Source organism: Antedon mediterranea, chromosome 5 (assembly GCF_964355755.1).
Source record: "Antedon mediterranea chromosome 5, ecAntMedi1.1, whole genome shotgun sequence".
NCBI classification, from domain to species: Eukaryota; Metazoa; Echinodermata; class Crinoidea; order Comatulida; family Antedonidae; genus Antedon; species Antedon mediterranea.
The window spans coordinates 27,689,528-27,708,203 of record NC_092674.1 but is presented as its reverse complement, the minus strand read 5'-3'; the positions used below and the strand labels follow the sequence as shown (position 1 = coordinate 27,708,203).

At 31.0% G+C, this 18,676-nt stretch overlaps 1 protein-coding gene across 2 annotated transcripts; it reads right to left on the bottom strand.

The window, feature by feature from the left end:
- Positions 1-9: 9 nt before the first annotated feature.
- LOC140050204 (alpha-N-acetylgalactosaminide alpha-2,6-sialyltransferase 3-like) lies at positions 10-14,079 on the bottom strand. 2 transcript variants are annotated; one of them, XR_011845374.1, is made up of 7 exons: positions 13,944-14,079; positions 7,120-7,184; positions 6,511-7,002; positions 5,108-5,505; positions 3,213-3,320; positions 1,804-2,607; positions 10-1,642 (listed from the first exon to the last, which is right to left on the bottom strand). XR_011845374.1 is itself a non-coding variant. In XM_072095295.1 (6 exons), exons 2-6 carry the CDS (start codon positions 7,159-7,161, stop codon positions 2,355-2,357), a joined length of 1,293 nt encoding a protein of 430 aa, XP_071951396.1. In that variant the 5' UTR covers positions 7,162-7,184; positions 13,944-14,079; the 3' UTR covers positions 10-2,354. The 2 variants fall into 2 exon arrangements, 1 of the variants encoding a protein (XP_071951396.1); XM_072095295.1 differs by having other exon boundaries at positions 10-2,607.
- Between the last annotated feature and the right edge of the window lie 4,597 nt (positions 14,080-18,676).

The window sequence follows — 18,676 nt, the reverse complement described above, 5'->3', positions numbered from 1 at the left end:
AAAACCATGTATTTTTTGTTTGTTTTATTAATGATTGCATGTTAGCATTGGAATTAATTTTAGACTAGCCTTAAAAAAAAAAATCAAACACTGTTGATACAATTTGTTTATATAGAGTACCTCTAAAGATATATAATAGTCCCATTGAATATACTGTACCATGTTCATTTCACATAACAGTTATTCACTTTCAAAAAATGATTCACCTGGAAATTTTCAAGGAAAAAATAGTCAACTGGAAGCCTACTGTCTGTCAGACAACTGGTTTTTGGTTAAATTTAACCATTTATTTTGTCTCTTTTTTTTCTGCTAAAGTGAATAACTAAAAACTTGCCTATTCAAAGTTTGCATAATACAATATGTAAACATAAACAAAAAGGATACATTTTGTCTTAATTTGTCCTCATACGAAAATAATTTGTCTCATTACAATTTAACATTCTTATTCTACAGTATTGCAGATCAGTCTTAAAATAATGAACACAATTTAAACATTTCATTGAAATAATTTAGAATTATTGTATAAAAATATTTTTCATATCATTTTACATGGTTATAAAATGATTATTATAGGGCAACTACACAACCGTAACATAACTGTTGAGGGGTTGTCCACTAAATTATTAACATTTTCAAAAGCATACAAAACGGAGACCTCCATTGTCAGCGTTTTACATGCAGCTAGCTCGAGCATAGCATACTGTTGAGCTGCTAGTAGAAAATATAGTTGACACCATGTAGAAGGAGTTGTAAAACTGTGTACAAAATTCACAAGATTAAAAGTCCATGGTTGTATACTATGGATAGGTATAATTTGATAGACTAGGCCTACATAAATAAAAATTACAAACAGAATTGTACATTGCTATGCCAAAAATAAAAAAATTGTACAGTATACTGGCAGATAACACCTATCAGCTATAATTATGTTTATGTTAATTATGCTGGTTTTACATTAAAACAATGTGATACTATCACATTGAATTGACTCAAAAATGTATACTGCCCTCTAGCAGTAAACATTAGCCAATTGGAATAATCTAGTCACAGATAACACATTATGTCTGACTGTGGCCTTTTAGTTTGAACCTTGTCGCTTCCCTTTCCTGTAAATATGTGTACCATTTAATTTTTTTAAATGGTAGCATATTACAATAGTGAAGGAGACTAAACCTTTAGGAACCAGGATATTTTTTGTCGTTCAATTTTATGTAAAGTAAAATCATTTTATTATAATATCTATATTTAAAACAATTTAAAATGAGATATACATATTCAATCACAATTATATAAATTTTCAACTTAACAAAAATCATCACCAATGTAATACAATCATATAAAAGTTAAAACACAGTGAGTTGCAAATGACTCTACATTCTGATAAACTGATACTGCAATGTTGACAATAAATATGATATATTTGCTACGGTAATTTTACAAAATCAACAGGTGTTTACACAAGTTTATTGGCATATGGAGCATGCACAACAATGCCTATGCTGTATACTAAGCATATTTTCTTTTAATTTTACTTTAACCAATAAATATATTCCATGATCATGGGGGAGAACACTCCCCACTTTTGACAGCTAAAATAAAATTATGATCTACTGATATCTATTTATATATATTATATGTTAGCCTTCCCGTTGGAAAATCCTGGTTCCGCCCCTGTTTCCAGCAATTTATGGAATTAACTTTATAGTTTCTAAACCTATTCACACTCCCCACTTTTGAAAGCTGAAATAAAATTATGATTTACTGTACTTATATATATTTATATTATATATATTATATGTTAGCCTTCCCGTTGGAAAATCCTGGTTCCGCCCCTGGTTTCCAGCAAATTATGGAATTAACTTTATAGTTTCTAAACCTATTCACACTCCCCACTTTTGAAAGCTGAAATAAAATTATGATTTACTGTACTTATTTAATATCTATTTATATATATTATATGTTAGCCTTCCCGTTCCGCTCCGCCCCTGGTTTCCAGCAAATTATGGAATTAACTTTAGTTTCTAAACCTATTCACATCACTTTAGCAGAAACTAGATGAACAACATTAACTGTATAAATAAAAAATTGGTATACGCTGGAAGTAAATATACATATAATATAATATTTTGTTGAACTTTAATATTTATTTGACAGTAGTCTATATTAATTAGATAAATATTGAATAATTGAAGGGTACATTTCACTTCACCAACATTACCTATATTAAGCCTTAGGAAGGCGATAAAATATGGAGGGATGGGTAGAAAGAAGTGCCAATAATTGAACTGAACACGCATTTTGAATGGCTGGAGTTGGAAAAAGTATTTTTAGGCATTATATAAGCCGATTTTTTGCTACCTTGTCTTAGCGTACTTCTTCATAAACGGCGTTTCGATTTTTCGTTCTGTCTTTTGAGGTGTTAGGTCCCAGGATGGGTTATGGAATGTCATGTTGTAACGTCGCCCCCAACGTTCAAATATGGCTTTTTCGGTCATTAGCCTGTGGCTTCCCTTAGAGCTACCTTCCTGTGATTTGTAATAATTGCACTCAGCTGGGTTTGCTTTCCATTGGTAATAATGATATTTTACTCGTGATCCTGGGTTCTTCCTATAAAAAATTATAAAATAAAATTGTTATTCAACTTTACTGTTATTGTTGTATTTTGTGTATTGTATCTGTTCTGAGGGTCCCAAATGATCAGCAATTGCTGGGTAGATCACCCTCCTTAAATATGGTTCAAATAAAAATTGTAAAAAATAATCTATAGTATAATCAATACAAAAATATGCATATAAGGTAGAGTATGTGAATACCTGCTAACAGCTCATTGTACTAAGCCTTGGCGTTTTATTGTTATTTTCATTTCTATGTTTTATTTATATGTGTTGTTTGCTTTTGATTGTTTTGTTTTGGCGTCCCTGACACAAGCTTTGCTTTTTTGGTGACACCACCATTTTGGAAATAAATGTTGATTTTGATTGAAGTGGTAGGGTGGACATTTTCTCTCCATGCTGCCTCATCATCCCCTAGTATTTTTCAACAAGGTACTTATTTACAGCCGAGTGGACTAGGAGAATCGAATCCAGGTCTTTCTGCACGACAGTCAAGTAGTCTATCATTACACACTCATCTCTCGCAAGTTTCAGCCTCAACATGATGTAATTTGTAAACATCAATTTTGGAAATAAAAAAACTCATAATAGTATACTCACGCGCAAAAGTCTTCAGGAATCATGCCATAAACATGAATTTCATCACACATGTCAAGCGCCACCATCATGGTGAACCAGCCGGTAGACAGCCATGTGTTTGTTTTTGCTCTGAAAGAAGCATACACAATTTAAATGGCTAGAATCTTTCTCTAAAGCTCTGTTTACACTATCAAACTTTATGTGATTTGCCCATATATGTACATGATGATGTCGTAGCTCTACCATATTTGGCCATGTCTGTACCATATTTAGTAACAAATAGAAATGTCATGTAGAGTAATCCTTAGTATCCTGTTTCTGGCTACAAACTACACACATAACACTATCATTTCCTGAACTGTAAACATCTGTTTTATATGAAAAAATGTATTTTATTTAAACACAGAGAAAAACTAACCAAGAAGAATGTATATAAAAGGGACATCCCACTTCCCGAATATGAGCTGGTTGTAGCATTAACATTATAATATAATGCTCATTATTCATGTCTTGGCAAAGTTTTCCAAAAAGAGGAATTCTACTGTTACAAAAAACTGTAAATATTTTGAGCCATTTGATGTCTACTAATGTTCTAATAGTACGATTATATTATTAGTAGCCATTGCCAATTCATTCTCAGAAATGTGAAAACAAACTGTATTCTGTAGAACTAAAGGTTCACCATTCAATATGGATTACCATTAAGTCCAAAGTCCAAAGTGTTCTTAGTAAACACTGGCTGTGTGCCAACTAGATTCAACAAACTTTAAACTAAAAGAATATGATGAAATAGCACACCATAGCTTTTTAAATTTCAAGACGTAAGCTCAGACAATTCTATTTCAAATACACCGAGTACAGCTGAATTGTTGTGTTTTAAGAATGTGAAAAGTATAGGAATAACTGTGGTGTACTATGACACAGGTATGGTAGAAAACATATCAGTCAACAAGTTACAGTTTTTAAATTAATTATTAATATATTATTATCAACAATTTTAATCACAAGGGAAAATATCAATAATTTGACTTTAACGGCAGATGGTGTTGAGATTGTAAACATGAATCATGTGTTTTTTAAATAATAAAATCTAATGTTATTTTAATATCACTAATGAAATTTGTTATAAAAAAAGTCTCATTCATAAAGAACAGAAAATCTTCATGATATGGACAATTCTTTTATTGAATAACATTTTACCTATTTTTTTTTTTCTAGTAATTTTTTTTTTTTTAAATTAAAATTAGTATATTTTTATATATGTTCAGCTGTTATACATAATAAATGCACCAAAGAACAGCGGGTCTTAGCAAAATATATTCACTCATTCATTTGATCCTCTACAGCTTTCTCATTACCCAGATTTTTTCAATTGGAAGAATAAATTTCATATAATGAACAGAAATACATTAATGTATTACTATAAGGCTTTGTATGGCTAAATGCCATCACATCTAAACTGAAGAAACGTTTCAAAGTGGAAATTAGGGAAATCAACAGACCTTGATAAATTAGGCTTCTTTGGGGAAATAACCTGATTACTAAAGTCAGAGCCTAGGGGAGGTTGGCCTCTCTCAAGTAGGAAATGCATTACATTATAGAATTGTTGTACATAAATGCTTTGAAACAATGCTATAATTAGGTTATATGCATTATCATGCAATATAACATTATTATATCGGCACTCAGTTAGATCAAGACACAACTTAGTGTTTATTACTAGCTGCACTATCATATGGGAGTGTGTTTCCATAAATGTTTTTATTAAAAAAAAATGACAGAGGTAATAATGTGTTGTGAAGCGCACGCTTAGAAGTATTGTGCAATAAGCGCTACAGTATATAAGATTGAAATTCTTAATTATTATTATTTTTAAATGTATAATTTGTAGTGTTGAAAAGCGCTACGATACATACCTATCCTGACCGGTTTCTTGTTTGAATATTTCTCCTGCATATGTCTCACCAGATTCTTCTTGCGCAAAGAATTCAACATCTTTATATTTTGCATTCAAAGCTTTAGCGTTTCTCATAGCCCATGCATTTTTCCTATGATGTAGGCCCCATATAAGGACCTTCTCTGGCTTCCCCGTACCAGCAAATAAGGACGATGTCGACATTAAGCCTTTCGTGGATATAAAACATGATACACGAACAGTCGTCTTGTGTCCAACCTCTTTCTCAAAGCCCCTTACGGGGGCGGTGTTCATTCTCAACACACAAGGATAACTGTCGATCTCAGAGCCAAGGTTCTTTCCTAGTAGCTGGCCGGAGCTTGAAACAATTGCACATTTTTTACAGTGGCTTTCAAAAGACTAAAAAAAAATTCAATAAATTTAAAGGGTACTGTATATACTATAAATAGAAAAAATATTTTAAGTAACTTCTAACTATATAGAATGCAATTGAATAATGGTTAATACTATAATACATGAAATGAATGAGAGGAAATCCATGCTGATTTTAGAGGTTAAAATGTTTATAATGACCTTTAACCTCTAACTCACTATTTGTCTGTTTCACTTGACTCTGCTTTGTTAAATAGAACATTTGATCTTTCATCTAATGAAATACTATACCGATCATTTAACAAATACAAAACAATTTTAAATATCCTTTATCAAATTGAATTTTCACATGCGTCATATTTTTAGCTTATACAGTCAATAGAACATTTAATATTTAAAACGCCATTTAATAAATGTGTATACTCGGCAAGTATAAACAATATTGGACCCACACATAATTTGAATTAAACTTGTTTTTAAATCTTTCTATATGACATTAAATTAAATTTAGGGTAAACTATTAAGTTCATATAATTAGTGAATTCATGATGACTGCAACCTGAAATAGGTCTAAAAAATTAAATTTTTGCAGAGAATTGCTGTCCTAACAAATGGCTAAAGGGGAAATGACACAAGTATCGGTTGTGCTGTTTCAAAGGAGATGCTAGTGTGATTGTTGGATATCTTCAGTAAATCCTAATTGGCACAGACGAGCGTTAACGGTAAGCGTAAAACCACATAGTTTGTCTTACGTAGAATCTGTATCCATCTGCAGCACCCATCCGCGCTTTGTGTAAATGGTTATCTAACCATCTATGTAAGTATATAACGCCCTACAAAGCGCCCAACAATACTAGCATTATTAATTAAAAAGAAAAGTTTCAAGTTGAAGTTTAAATAGAGGTGGCAAATTTATTGGAATAACATAAATCCTATATTTTTATTTTAGATTTTATTTTAGATTTGTATTATCGTTACCAATCATCTGTGTAAATTGGCCTTAAGGCTAAATAAAATAAAAAGATATCTTACCTTGCCAGTTCGCATTGATTTATAACGGAATAAAACATGTGGACGTGGTGCCGGTGTCACCGGTGGTGGTGGCTTTTTTGTTGGTGACATTTTTGTTGGTGTCTTTTTTGTTGGTGTCTTTCTTGTTGGTGACTTTTTAGTTTGTATAACCTTTGAACTAATATTTTCAATACTACTCTTTTGCATCAGATCTACTTCAAGACGTTTTGTAGTTTTACTTAACTTTGGAAATGAAGTATTATTGTTCGTTACATTATCATTAATAATATTTGTTGAATTGTTTTTCATATCTGGTTTTCCACCATACTCTGCTTTTTTATTTTGAAATTTTTCAGTTTGTAGCCGCATGATGTTGCGAATGTTCTGCATGTGTACATATGTCGACATGTTATGCGGTTTCATGCGTCCTTCTTGGTGATACAAGTATTTCGACATAAACATACCGAGCAGTAGCGTATAAACTATTAATATAAACAGCAATGTCCGTCGCCCCTGAGAAAATTATAAAAAAAAAAGGATAAACATTATCTTGAATGGCTAGCCCAGAGGGCCTTTACAAACATTTCATGTCAGGGCCAGTACAATAATAAGTGCTTATTTCATACATACCCCACAATATTCTGCATTACTTTGAACTGACGACTTCTCCATGCTGAAAGTCACTACAACTCAGTCTATGCAAGAAATACAAAAAACAACAATTATTAAAATCTAATAATCTACCGCACTTTACTCTATAATGACATTTTTACAACGAACCAATTTATAAACCTACACACACAAAGGGTTTACCGTATTCCACTTTAAAGGCCATTCTCAACTGACGGATCAATGTTGGGCTAAAATGATTACTAAGAACTTACTTGACTATGTTCTAAAATTAATTCTGTTCACACATTAATATACCAGTAATACATAATAATATATACAGCAAAAAAATGCAGCGATTACAATCCAACTAAAATATAATACTTTTATTTAGCAGAAAAAACAACCCGGACATTGAATTTGATAGTTTGTGAATTGATACACTAAAAGCATATTGACAATTACTACAGTATTGACAGATTCAATAGGGGTGTAGTCACAGAATTCAAATCACAGAAACTTGTAAAATGAAAACAATATGCGATAAAAATCAATGCGGAATAATAACAATAACAATGCCTTTTTGTAAATGCTTTTTATTGAAATGAAAGAATAAACAAAATAAAATGGTCTGAAATTGAAATAAAGAGCGTTCTTCACAAACGACAAAAAAATGTATCCTCTCTTTTGATACAGGGATATTGTCGGCATTATCTAAAGCTAAGCACAAAACAGGGAACATTTTCGGCAAAGTAGCAGCAAAAAGCTATACAAAACAACCTTATTGCTACACATTTTGAAAATTGTGTAGCAAAAAATACAATACAAAACTATGTTTCTCGACTTAAAAATCAGTTTGATTAGCAATATTGCTAAACAAAATTTTTAAATGAAATTTTTCCCTGCAAAACAGACAATAGAATGTTGTAAGGATTCTGTATTAAAAGGATATAAAATAATCCATGTTGTGTCTATTCTGAAAAAAAATGCAAAGATCTTTGATTGGTTCAGTTAAACCGGATCCAAGTGAAGGATTTTTTTTAAAGACAAGTGGGGACTATTTAATTTAAGTAAAGAAGAAAACAACAGGAAATTGATAATATTGACTAGATTGATGACATTAAAGTACAGACAACACAGAATCAATATACGCAAGACAGGTTTTCTACTGGTAAAATCCGAGTTTACAAATTCCCATTTTTTTCAAACTTCGTAAGTAATAGCTTCTGCGTTGATACTGTTTTGTAATGATTCTGTCCTAAAGGCGCAACACGAAAAACTGGCAAAACTAGTGGTGCTCAATTCAGATCAGTATTGATGATCGGGTATTGTATAGTATCTGTGGTAACATTTTTTAGCTGCGAAACAAAATCCATTCTAAGGTCACCTATATAGATACACTTTGAGCAAAAATTGGAATGCAAAAAAAGTATTTAACTTAAAAAACTGTAATTTAAAGCAAAATAATTGCTGCCAGCCAATGAATTTTTGGTTGAATTTAACCATTTATTTTGTCATTTTAATAAAGTGAAAAAATTAGTTTTTTCTGGGTTTTTTTTCTACGAAAGTGATTAACTTTATTAAAACTACAACATAATCTATTTAAAGTCTGGTTTTATTAATCTTTATTTTTTCATGTTTTTAGGGGACAATACATCTTTAACTTTGAATTAATAGAATAAAGTCAATGGAGAAGCATGTTTCTAATTAGAAATTAACAAGATTTCTTTAATAGAATGATTAATTATTAATAAGATTCAATAATAACTGGATACAATATCTTGTATGTAGTTATTAAATATCCTTAATACAGCATAGTTTGTGACACAGTAACTTGTCACGTGCAATAGGAATCAATATTAAGACCTATATACCACAATTCTTTGTGAGCATTACGCACAAATAAACATTTATTATATATTACTGTTCTCTCATAAAAGAAAGATTCGATTCATTGGCAAACATGCTAGCCAGCCAGCAAACTACTTTGTTCTCAACTTTTGACATCTGGTTGATTCAGTATAATAATATTCAATACAGTACATATAGTACTACTGTATTATTACTGCTAGCTAATAATACTACTGAGCTACTAACCTACAGTACTGTTACTACTGTACTACTCACTACTATAGTACAGTAGTATAGTACTACTAACTGTATGTGCCCAGAAATAAGTACACTTCATAGACTTTGTCATATCATCCAACCAATGATACCACTATTTATTTGTAACCATTTATAATTTTAAAATATTACTGTACTGTACTTTCCACAGGAAAACATTTTTAAAAATTGTAGGGGCGTGGGAAAGAACGGAAAGGTATTATAAATAAGAACAAAAGATTTCTCACTGTTTATGCCCTGTACTGCTGTACTGTACCTTCCTCTCTATATTTTCAAATAATAATTACAGACATTTTGTTGTTGTTTTAATAGCAGTCTTAAGAAATGGTTTAAATTAAACATTACACAGGTCTTCATCACTATTTAAATGGTTTCTAATAATGGTCCTTGAATTAAATTAAAGTAGATGTCAGGGAAAAATTTCATTATAAAATTTTGTTTAGCAATATTGCTCAAACTGATTTTTGAGTCGAGAAACATAGTTTTGAATTGTATTTTTTGCTACACAATTTTAGAAATGTGTAGCAATAAGGTTGTTTTGTATAGCTTTTTGCTATACTACACTGGCGAAATTATTATATACAACAAATACAGTACAACCATAAGGTAATTAATCACAAAAATGAAACTATACATTCATTATTCATCTTGTTGAATGTTTAACTAATGTTTTCCAATGTTGTATTTGTTCATAATTATACTAGCTGATGTTTTAGTAGACTAGCCCGTAATTAGTAAAGATAAATATTTTGGCACATATGGCGTTTCATACGTATATAATATAATACTACAGTACAATTTCAAAAATCGAAACGTCGACTGGTGGACTAACTAACATAAAAAAATACAGACTTGGGGCAACAAGTCTAATGATCATGTAGTAACGATCTAACTGAACTCCAAAATAGTAATCTACAATAACACCACCACATTTATAAACTTTGCTCAAATTTTAACTGTAACGAAAAAATAAAGGGTATTGCTAAACACTGGCAACCCCCGCAAACCTTCAAAAAAACATAGCAAACCCCACCGAACCAACATAAAAGTGATTGAATCATGTAGTATACAACCCACTGGGTTTATCAATGTAAAAAAAAAAATTAAATTTCTACTGTTAACAACTTATTTTTGGGGTAAAACATCATTTTTTGGTCAAAAAATGATTGCTAAACCCCGCAAACCTAAAAAAAACCATAGCAAACCCCACCGAACCAACATAAAAGTGATTGAATAATGTAGTGTACGACCCACTGGGTATATAAATTATTAAATTTCTACTGTTAACTACTTTTTTGGGGATAAAACATCATTTTTTGGTTAAAAATTAGCAATCATTTTTGACCAAAAAATGATGTTTTACCCCAAAAATAAGTAGTTAACAGTAGAAATTTAATTTTTTTTTTACATGGATATACCCAGTGGGTTGTACACTACATGATTCAATCACTTTTATGTTGGTTCGGTGGGGTTTGCTATATTTTTTTGGAGGTTTGCGGGGTTTAGCAATCATTTTTGACCAAAAAATGATGTTTTACCCCAAAAACAAGTAGTTAACAGTAGAAATTTAATATTTTTTTAACATGAATATACCCAGTGGGTTGTACACTACATGATTCAATCACTTTTATGTTGGTTCGATGGGGTTTGCTATATTTTTTTGGAGGTTTGCAGGGTTTACAGTAGCAATCATTTTTGACCAAAAAATGATGTTTTACCACAAAAATAATTAGTTAACAGTAAAAATGTATTATTTTTTTTACATGGATATACCCAGTGGGTTGTACACTACATGATTCAATCACTTTTATGTTGGTTCGATGGGGTTTGCTATGTTTTTTTGGAGGTTTGCGGGGTTTGCGGTGTTTAGCAATACCCAAAATAAATCATTATGTCAATCAGTAATGTCATTACTGACCAGTTCAATAGAACTTATAACTTCCTCAGACGAGGAGTGACATCAGCAAGGAATATATAATTATACAGTAATAGCACACATGAAATGTGACAAAGGCCATCAGAATGGAAGTCTCTGTAGAACATATTATAATAAGTGCTCTTTAGCTCCATAGCAATGTAAACTTACTTTACTTCACTATAGGAGCTAATGACATTGTTACAGTAGGTTAGAAGCTCATAGTACAAATAATAATAATGACTCACTACCGATATTAAAATTGTGTCGTGTAAAGACGCTAGTAGTAGTAATAGTCTAGTGGTATTCGTAATTTATACTAAAACTATTTAACTAAAGCTCTGTCTACACTATCAAACCTTTATTTATGTGACAAAAAATGTGATGTGCCCATGGACATGATGTCATAATCACTACCATATTTGGGCATATCACTACCATATTTGGGCATATCACTACCGTATTAGGGCACATCACACTTTTTTGTCACACATACAGCACTGCTCAGGGAAAATTTTCATTTAAAAATTTTGTTTAGCAATATTGCTAATCAAACTGATTTTTAAGTCGAGAAACATAGTTTTGTATTGTATTTTTTGCTACACAATTTTCAAAATGTGTAGCAATAAGGTTGTTTTGTATAGCTTTTTGCTACGCTACACTGGCGAAAATGTTCCCTGACTGTACGCTTTGATAGTGTAGACAAACATACACCACAAGTACTGTATGTATTTCTCAACTGGACTTTGGTAATGTAAACGGAAAAAGCAGAATTCTACTTGACCTTAAAAACACAATGATACAGTAAATAAAGGTTAATACTTGATAAATTTAGAGGGAAGATGTTCTTTTATAATACGATTACCTGTACTGTACTGTGTTTACAGTACCTATACTTTATTTCTCTACACTACAAAACTTTATGCGACAAAAAAAAAGGGTGTGCCTTTTTATGGACATGATGATGTCATATCACTACCATATATTTAGGCACATCAGACTTTTTTGTCCAACTAGTTTGATAGTGTAGACAGAGCTTGTGAATAAAAGTGTATGGAATTAGTTCTGAGACTGAGAGCTGTAATTGTTTTACAACCATCCATTTTCAAGTAGTAAACTATTTACTATAACCAGGAAATGGCTACCTTGAAATGGCTACCTTCAACAGGAAAACCAGATGTTAAGAGAATTATCTAAAATTAAATAGCACTGTAATTATTTTAAGGTTATGCATGTTCAGGCACCCTTTTAAAATATATTTAAACTTTATTGTGTTTAATGTTCATATCATTCCTATAGTATTGTACTGTACATTTTTTATGCCAAAAAACACTAACTTTCAATCTCTTGGCACTTACTTTCAATCTCTTGACACTTACTTTCAATACAGTTAAATCTCTTAACATTCACCAAGCAATGTTATGCCTATTTCCTTTACGTCATTTAAGCCGGACATAAAAAGAGGAGATACAATAAACTGCTAGATGATTTTTACCTTTAACCTAACATTATAACTAGGGCATTACAAAATGCAAGTTGAATAAACGTATTGCATTGAGAAGAGGATGTGACATCATTAGCAATGTTAATAAGTAACTGTCTCACTTTAATGGATCCACTAATAGATTAAAGAGAAAATTAAAATAATGTCTACACTGTACTAGTAAAACAGGTATACTGTACCAATCTTATGCACTTTTTAGCCGACATGATCTTGAATTTGTAGTCTCACAATCAATTTTGATCTGGAGGAATTCACAATACATCTGGAATTCCCCACCTGATCACCACATAACATTTTAAAATATTGTATTTGTATTAAAATATTATGACAGACACAAACAAAATGAGCAATATCAAAGAATCTAAACTTCTTGTCCCTTTATTAATAATAAAACATGTGTATGTCGAAATAATGCACTTGTCAATTGTATGACCCACTATACGACCCCCGGGAGAGGTGCGTCATTTGTCCGATGTGCGTCATACTTTTGAATACCATGACGCATGGGTGCGTCAAAAAGGTGACTTACCTTTAGGTGACCATGACGCACCCATTTTGACGCACTGTGACCATGTTGTTTATGATATGGTGGGTGGTAAAGTGACGGACATTGACACACCTTGTTCATTGATGTGACATACCATCTAGGTTTTTTGACGCACCCCTGCGTCAGTAATTATTTGTAAATGACGCACCCATGACGCACCTCTCCCGGGGGTCGTATAGTGGGTCATACAATTGACAAGTGCATAAGAGGATTTGAAAATATTACTGTTAGTGTTATAAATAAACAACCAGAACATTAATACAGTTACAGAAATAATTATATTGTACATAATAATAGTTTCATAAATAGTTTCAACTATTAATATAAGGTTATAAGGTACAATACAATAAATACAACCCATCCATATAGTTGTGTTAGTAACTAGTAATAAAAACATTTCCTTAAAAAAACAATTACAACAACACTGTTGAAAGCCATATTTAAACGACTGAAAAAAAGTCACCTTATTGTTCAATATGTTTGGTATTACAGCAAATATTGTTTCCGCCGTTTCCTCAAGATAAATAATGTTTTAATATAGCTGTCAGGCCTTACTGTACCCATATAGAGATATTATAATATCTCTATGCTGTACCCGACTAACTAAACTAATGTACAGCCTATCGTTATCTGATCTTTCATCAGAGGCAAAGTCCTTTTGTATGGATGTCTTCACGGGACAGGATCAAAGATTGAAGATGGGCCTGATATTTTTCAGCTGAAATAACTAAAATAATGATATTCATTCTTACCGTTGTAAGATATATGACTTGTTAGACACATTTTTATTCAATAAACTCTTCCAATAATTTTGCGTAAGCCATGAATTGTGGTTTTATTGCTTTTCTTTTGCACGCTCACTGAATAAAACCACAACCGGTGAAGAGTTCAGGTATAGTATGTAGTTGTTTTTTGATAACAGAGAACTATCACTTATGCCATCCTCGTATATAATTAATTTTGTACGGAAAATACATTTAATTGATTATATCATTAGGTAGAGTTTTATTCTTATAGTTAATTATCACTAATATATATAATTTTTTAAATGTTAGACATATATTTTAAAATAACTATAAATAGATATATAATTACACAAACTCAAGATGTTCTTTTCTGCCTGAAACCTAGGCCCTAGGCCTCCAGGCCTCCTCCTCCTCTCTCTGCTCTCACTTCGTTCGTTTCGCTACCTGATCCGTGCAGGCCTAGGCTAGACTGGATATTATGATTGCAAGCCAAAAAGGTAGATTTAGAAGCATATTTTATTGATTACCCATCATCAGTGTCACCCTTAACAGATAGTTAAGCTATATTTGTAGGTCATATAGCTTATTTCAGACAATATTTTAGCCGCCAAACAAAAAGGGCAGATTAGGCCTACCTACTAGCCTCTAGCCTAGAAGTCTAGCTAGCTAGCTAGGGCCTAGGCCTAGTTAGGCTAGCATCTCTCTACTCTAGCTAGTAGTTTAGGCCTATGTAGGCCTAGTACTACTAGGCCTATAGCCTAGCTAGGCCTACTAGGGCTAGCCTAGTCTAGCTAGGCCTACTAGGGCTAGCCTAGTCTAGCTAGGCCTAGAAATAGAAAGAAGTACCCTGGCATAGTAGGCTACTACTAGACTACTATGACGTACTACTACTGCTACTAGGCTAGGCCCACCTGGTTAGGCCTTACTAGGGAATTGGTAGGCTAGCTAGCTAGGCCTACTTACTAGCTAATAAGTAGCTAGGCCTAGGCCTAGGCTGCCTAACTAGCTAGCTCTATGTATTCTAGTTAGGGCCTAGACTAGTTTATTAGGCCTTAGTTTAGGCTGATTAGGCCTGCCTAGTCCTAGTTAAATAAATAGGCATATAACCAGGCTCAGTCTAAACACTCTAGGCCTATCTATATGAGACCTGTGCTATTAATTATAGGACTAGGCCTAGGGCCTTGCTAGCTAGCCAGCAGAATGGTCTAGAGAGGCATAGGCCTAGCTAGGGATAGGCTGGGGGGTCATAGACAGCCTATCTATATAAAATATTGGATAGGTAGGTAGGAGTATTAAGATTCATCAGTGTGTAAGTTGATTTCATTGCTAATGCCAAGGTATTAGGCCTGTTTATTTTCAGGTTGAAAGCAATGGATAAACAGAGATTCAATTCTACAACAAAAGAGACAAAAGTCAAACTCAAACTGATAATTAACAATGTTTCCAGTTAATTATTGTTAATTATTTTAATAGATTGTAGTGACCCTAACTACCTTACTGTTTGTGTATGGCTGTAATATTATATTAAATGTCATCACAATTAGTAAGGTTGTGAGGCTTCACAATTTCAAACAACTCTTCTTGTGTCTCTTCTTCATGTGGATGGATTAAAAAATACTGTGAGTATTGTACACTATTTATATGAATATATCATCAATCACAATATCAAATATGATCAGTGTAGTCAAAATTTGATAACTTAGCATGCATCTTTTAATATCTACATCATCAATAATTAATATTAATATAAATCTACATCACAATGTTGGATATGATCTTTGTAGTCAAAATTTGATAACTGAGCACGCATCTTTTAATAACTACCTTATCAATAACTATTAATAATGTCCTATATCACAATGTAGGATATGATCAGTGTTAGTCATAATTTGATAACTGAGCACGCATCTTTTAATATCTACCTCATCAATAATTAATATTAATATCATAATATATCACATTGTTCGATATGATCAGTGTAGTCAGAATTTGATAACTGAGCACGCATCTTTTAATATATACCTTATAAATGACTATTAATAATATCCTATATCACAATGTTTGATATGATTAGTGTAGTCATAATTTGATAACTGAGCACGTATCTTTCAATATCTATTTCATCAATAATTATTATTAATAATTTATATCACATTGTTGGATATGATCAGTGTAGTCATAATTTGATAACTGAGCAAAAATCTTTTAATATCTACCTCATCAATAATTATTAATAATAATCTATATCACACTGTTGGATACTGTATGATCTGTTTAGTTTTTTAATATATACCTTATCAATAATAACTATTAATAATATTCTATATCACATTGTTGGATATGATCAGTGTAGTCATAATTTGATAACTGAGCACGCATCTTTTAATATCTACCTCATCAATAATTATTATTAATATCTTATATCACATTGTTGGATAATGATCAGTGTAGTCAGAATTTGATAACTGAGCACGCATCTTTTAATATCTACCTCATCAATAATTATTATTAATAATCTATATCACATTGTTGGATATTATCAGTGTATTCAGAATTTGATAACTGAGCACGCATCTTTTAATATCTACCTCATCAATAATTAATGTTAATAATCTAAATCACATTGTTGGATATGATCAGTGTAGTCAGAATTTGATAACTGAGCATGCATCTTTAAATATCTACCTTTCAATAATTATTATTAATAATCTATATCACATTGTTGGATATGATCAGTGTAGTAATAATTTGATAACTGAGCACGCATCTTTTAATATCTACATCATCAATAATTATTATTAATACTCTACATCACACTGTTGGATATGATCAGTGTAGTCATAATTTGATAACTGAGCATGCATCTTTCAATATCTACCTCATCAATAATTAATATTAATAATCTATATCACACTGTTGGATATGATGTGTTTAGTTTTTTAATATCTACCTTATCAATAACTATTAATAATATCCTATATCACAATGTTGGAAATGATCAGTGTAGTCATAGTTTGATAACTGAGCATACATAGTTTAATATCTACCTCATCAATAATTATTATTAATAATCTATATCACAATGTTGGGTATGATTAGTGTAGTCATAATTTGATAACTGAGCACGCATCTTTCAATATCTATTTCATCAATAATTATTATTAATAATCTATATCACATAGTTGGATATGATCAGTGTAGTCATAAATTGATAACTGAGCAAAAATCTTTTAATATCTGCATCATCATTAATTAATATTAATAATCTATATCAAACTGTTGGATATGATCTGTTTAGGTTTTTAATATCTACCTTTTCCATAACTATTAATAATATTCTATATCACAATTTTGGATATGATCAGTGTAATCATAGTTTGAACTACCTCAACAATAATTAATATTAATTGTCTATATACCAATATCAAATATGATCAGTGTAGGCCTAGTCATTTGATAACTGAGCATGCATCATTTTATATCTGCTTCAAATATTAATATTGTCTTAATATAATAAGTGGTTTGAAGGATGTTTGCAGATGGCCTTTTTTGCATTGTAAAGTTTAAACTTTAAAATCTGTCAATTTATCCAAAAAGGTCAAACTGACCTATTTCAATAAAATCATTTCATAAGTTGTCTTCTTTTATAGTTTTAGTGATAATCAATATTAAGTGGTTTTTCACCCTAAAAAATCAAACCTAGAGCTATTTCAATAAAATGATTTCATAAATTGTCCTCTTTTATAGTTCTTGTAGTGGTATAATCAATATTAAGTTGTTTGGATGATGTTTGTGGGTGTTTTTTAATTAAGTTTACGCAGTTTACATGGTAAAATCTGTAAATTATCCAAAATTGACATTTTTCACTCTTAAAAAAATCTTAGAGCCATTTCAATAACATTATTTCATAAATTGTCCTCTTTTATAGTTCTAGTAGTGGTATAATCAGTATTCAATTGTTTGAATGATGTTTGTAAGGTATTTTTTAATTAAGTTTGCACAGTTTACATGGTAAAATGTGTCAATTTATTCCTAGAACTATTTCAATAAAATTATTTCATAATCACCCCAAAAATGTCAAACCTAGAACTATTTTAATAAAATGATTTCATAAATTGTCTTCTTTTATAGTTCTAGTAGTAGTATAATCAGTATTCAATTGTTTGAATGATGTTTGTGGGGTATTTTTTAAAGTTTGCATTAAGTTTACGCAGTTTACATGGTAAAATCTGTCAATTATCCAAAATTGACATTTTTCACTCCTAAAAAAATCTTAGAGCCATTTCAATAAAATTATTTCATAAATTGTCCTCTTTTATAGTTCTAATAATAATATAATCAATATTAAGTGGTTTGGATGATGTTTATGGGGTGTTTTTTAAAAGTTTGCACAGTTTAAATGGTAAAATGTGTCAATTTATTCCTAGAGCTATTTCAATAAAATTATTTTATAATCACCCCAAAAATGTCAAGCCTAGAACTATTTTAATAAAATGATTTCATAAATTGTCTTCTTTTATAGTTCTTGTAGTGGTATAATCAGTATTCAATTGTTTGGATGATGTTTGTGGGTGTTTTTTTAAAGTTTGCATTAAGTTTACGCAGTTTAAATGGTAAAATCTGTAAATTTATCCAAAATTGACATTTTTCACCCTAAAAAATCAAACCTAGAGCTATTTCAATAAAATGATTTCATAAATTGTCCTCTTTTATAGTTCTTGTAGTGGTATAATCAATAT

Excerpts from the sequence above, each read along its gene's own strand:
- LOC140050204 (XM_072095295.1), bottom strand. The coding sequence starts at position 7,161 with ATGGAGAAGTCGTCAGTTCAAAGTAATGCAGAATATTGTGGG. Across the intron at positions 7,003-7,119 it reads GTAATGCAGAATATTGTGGG|GGGCGACGGACATTGCTGTT; the intron begins GTATGTATGAAA and ends TAATTTTCTCAG. Across the intron at positions 5,506-6,510 it reads AATCAATGCGAACTGGCAAG|TCTTTTGAAAGCCACTGTAA; the intron begins GTAAGATATCTT and ends ATTTTTTTTTAG.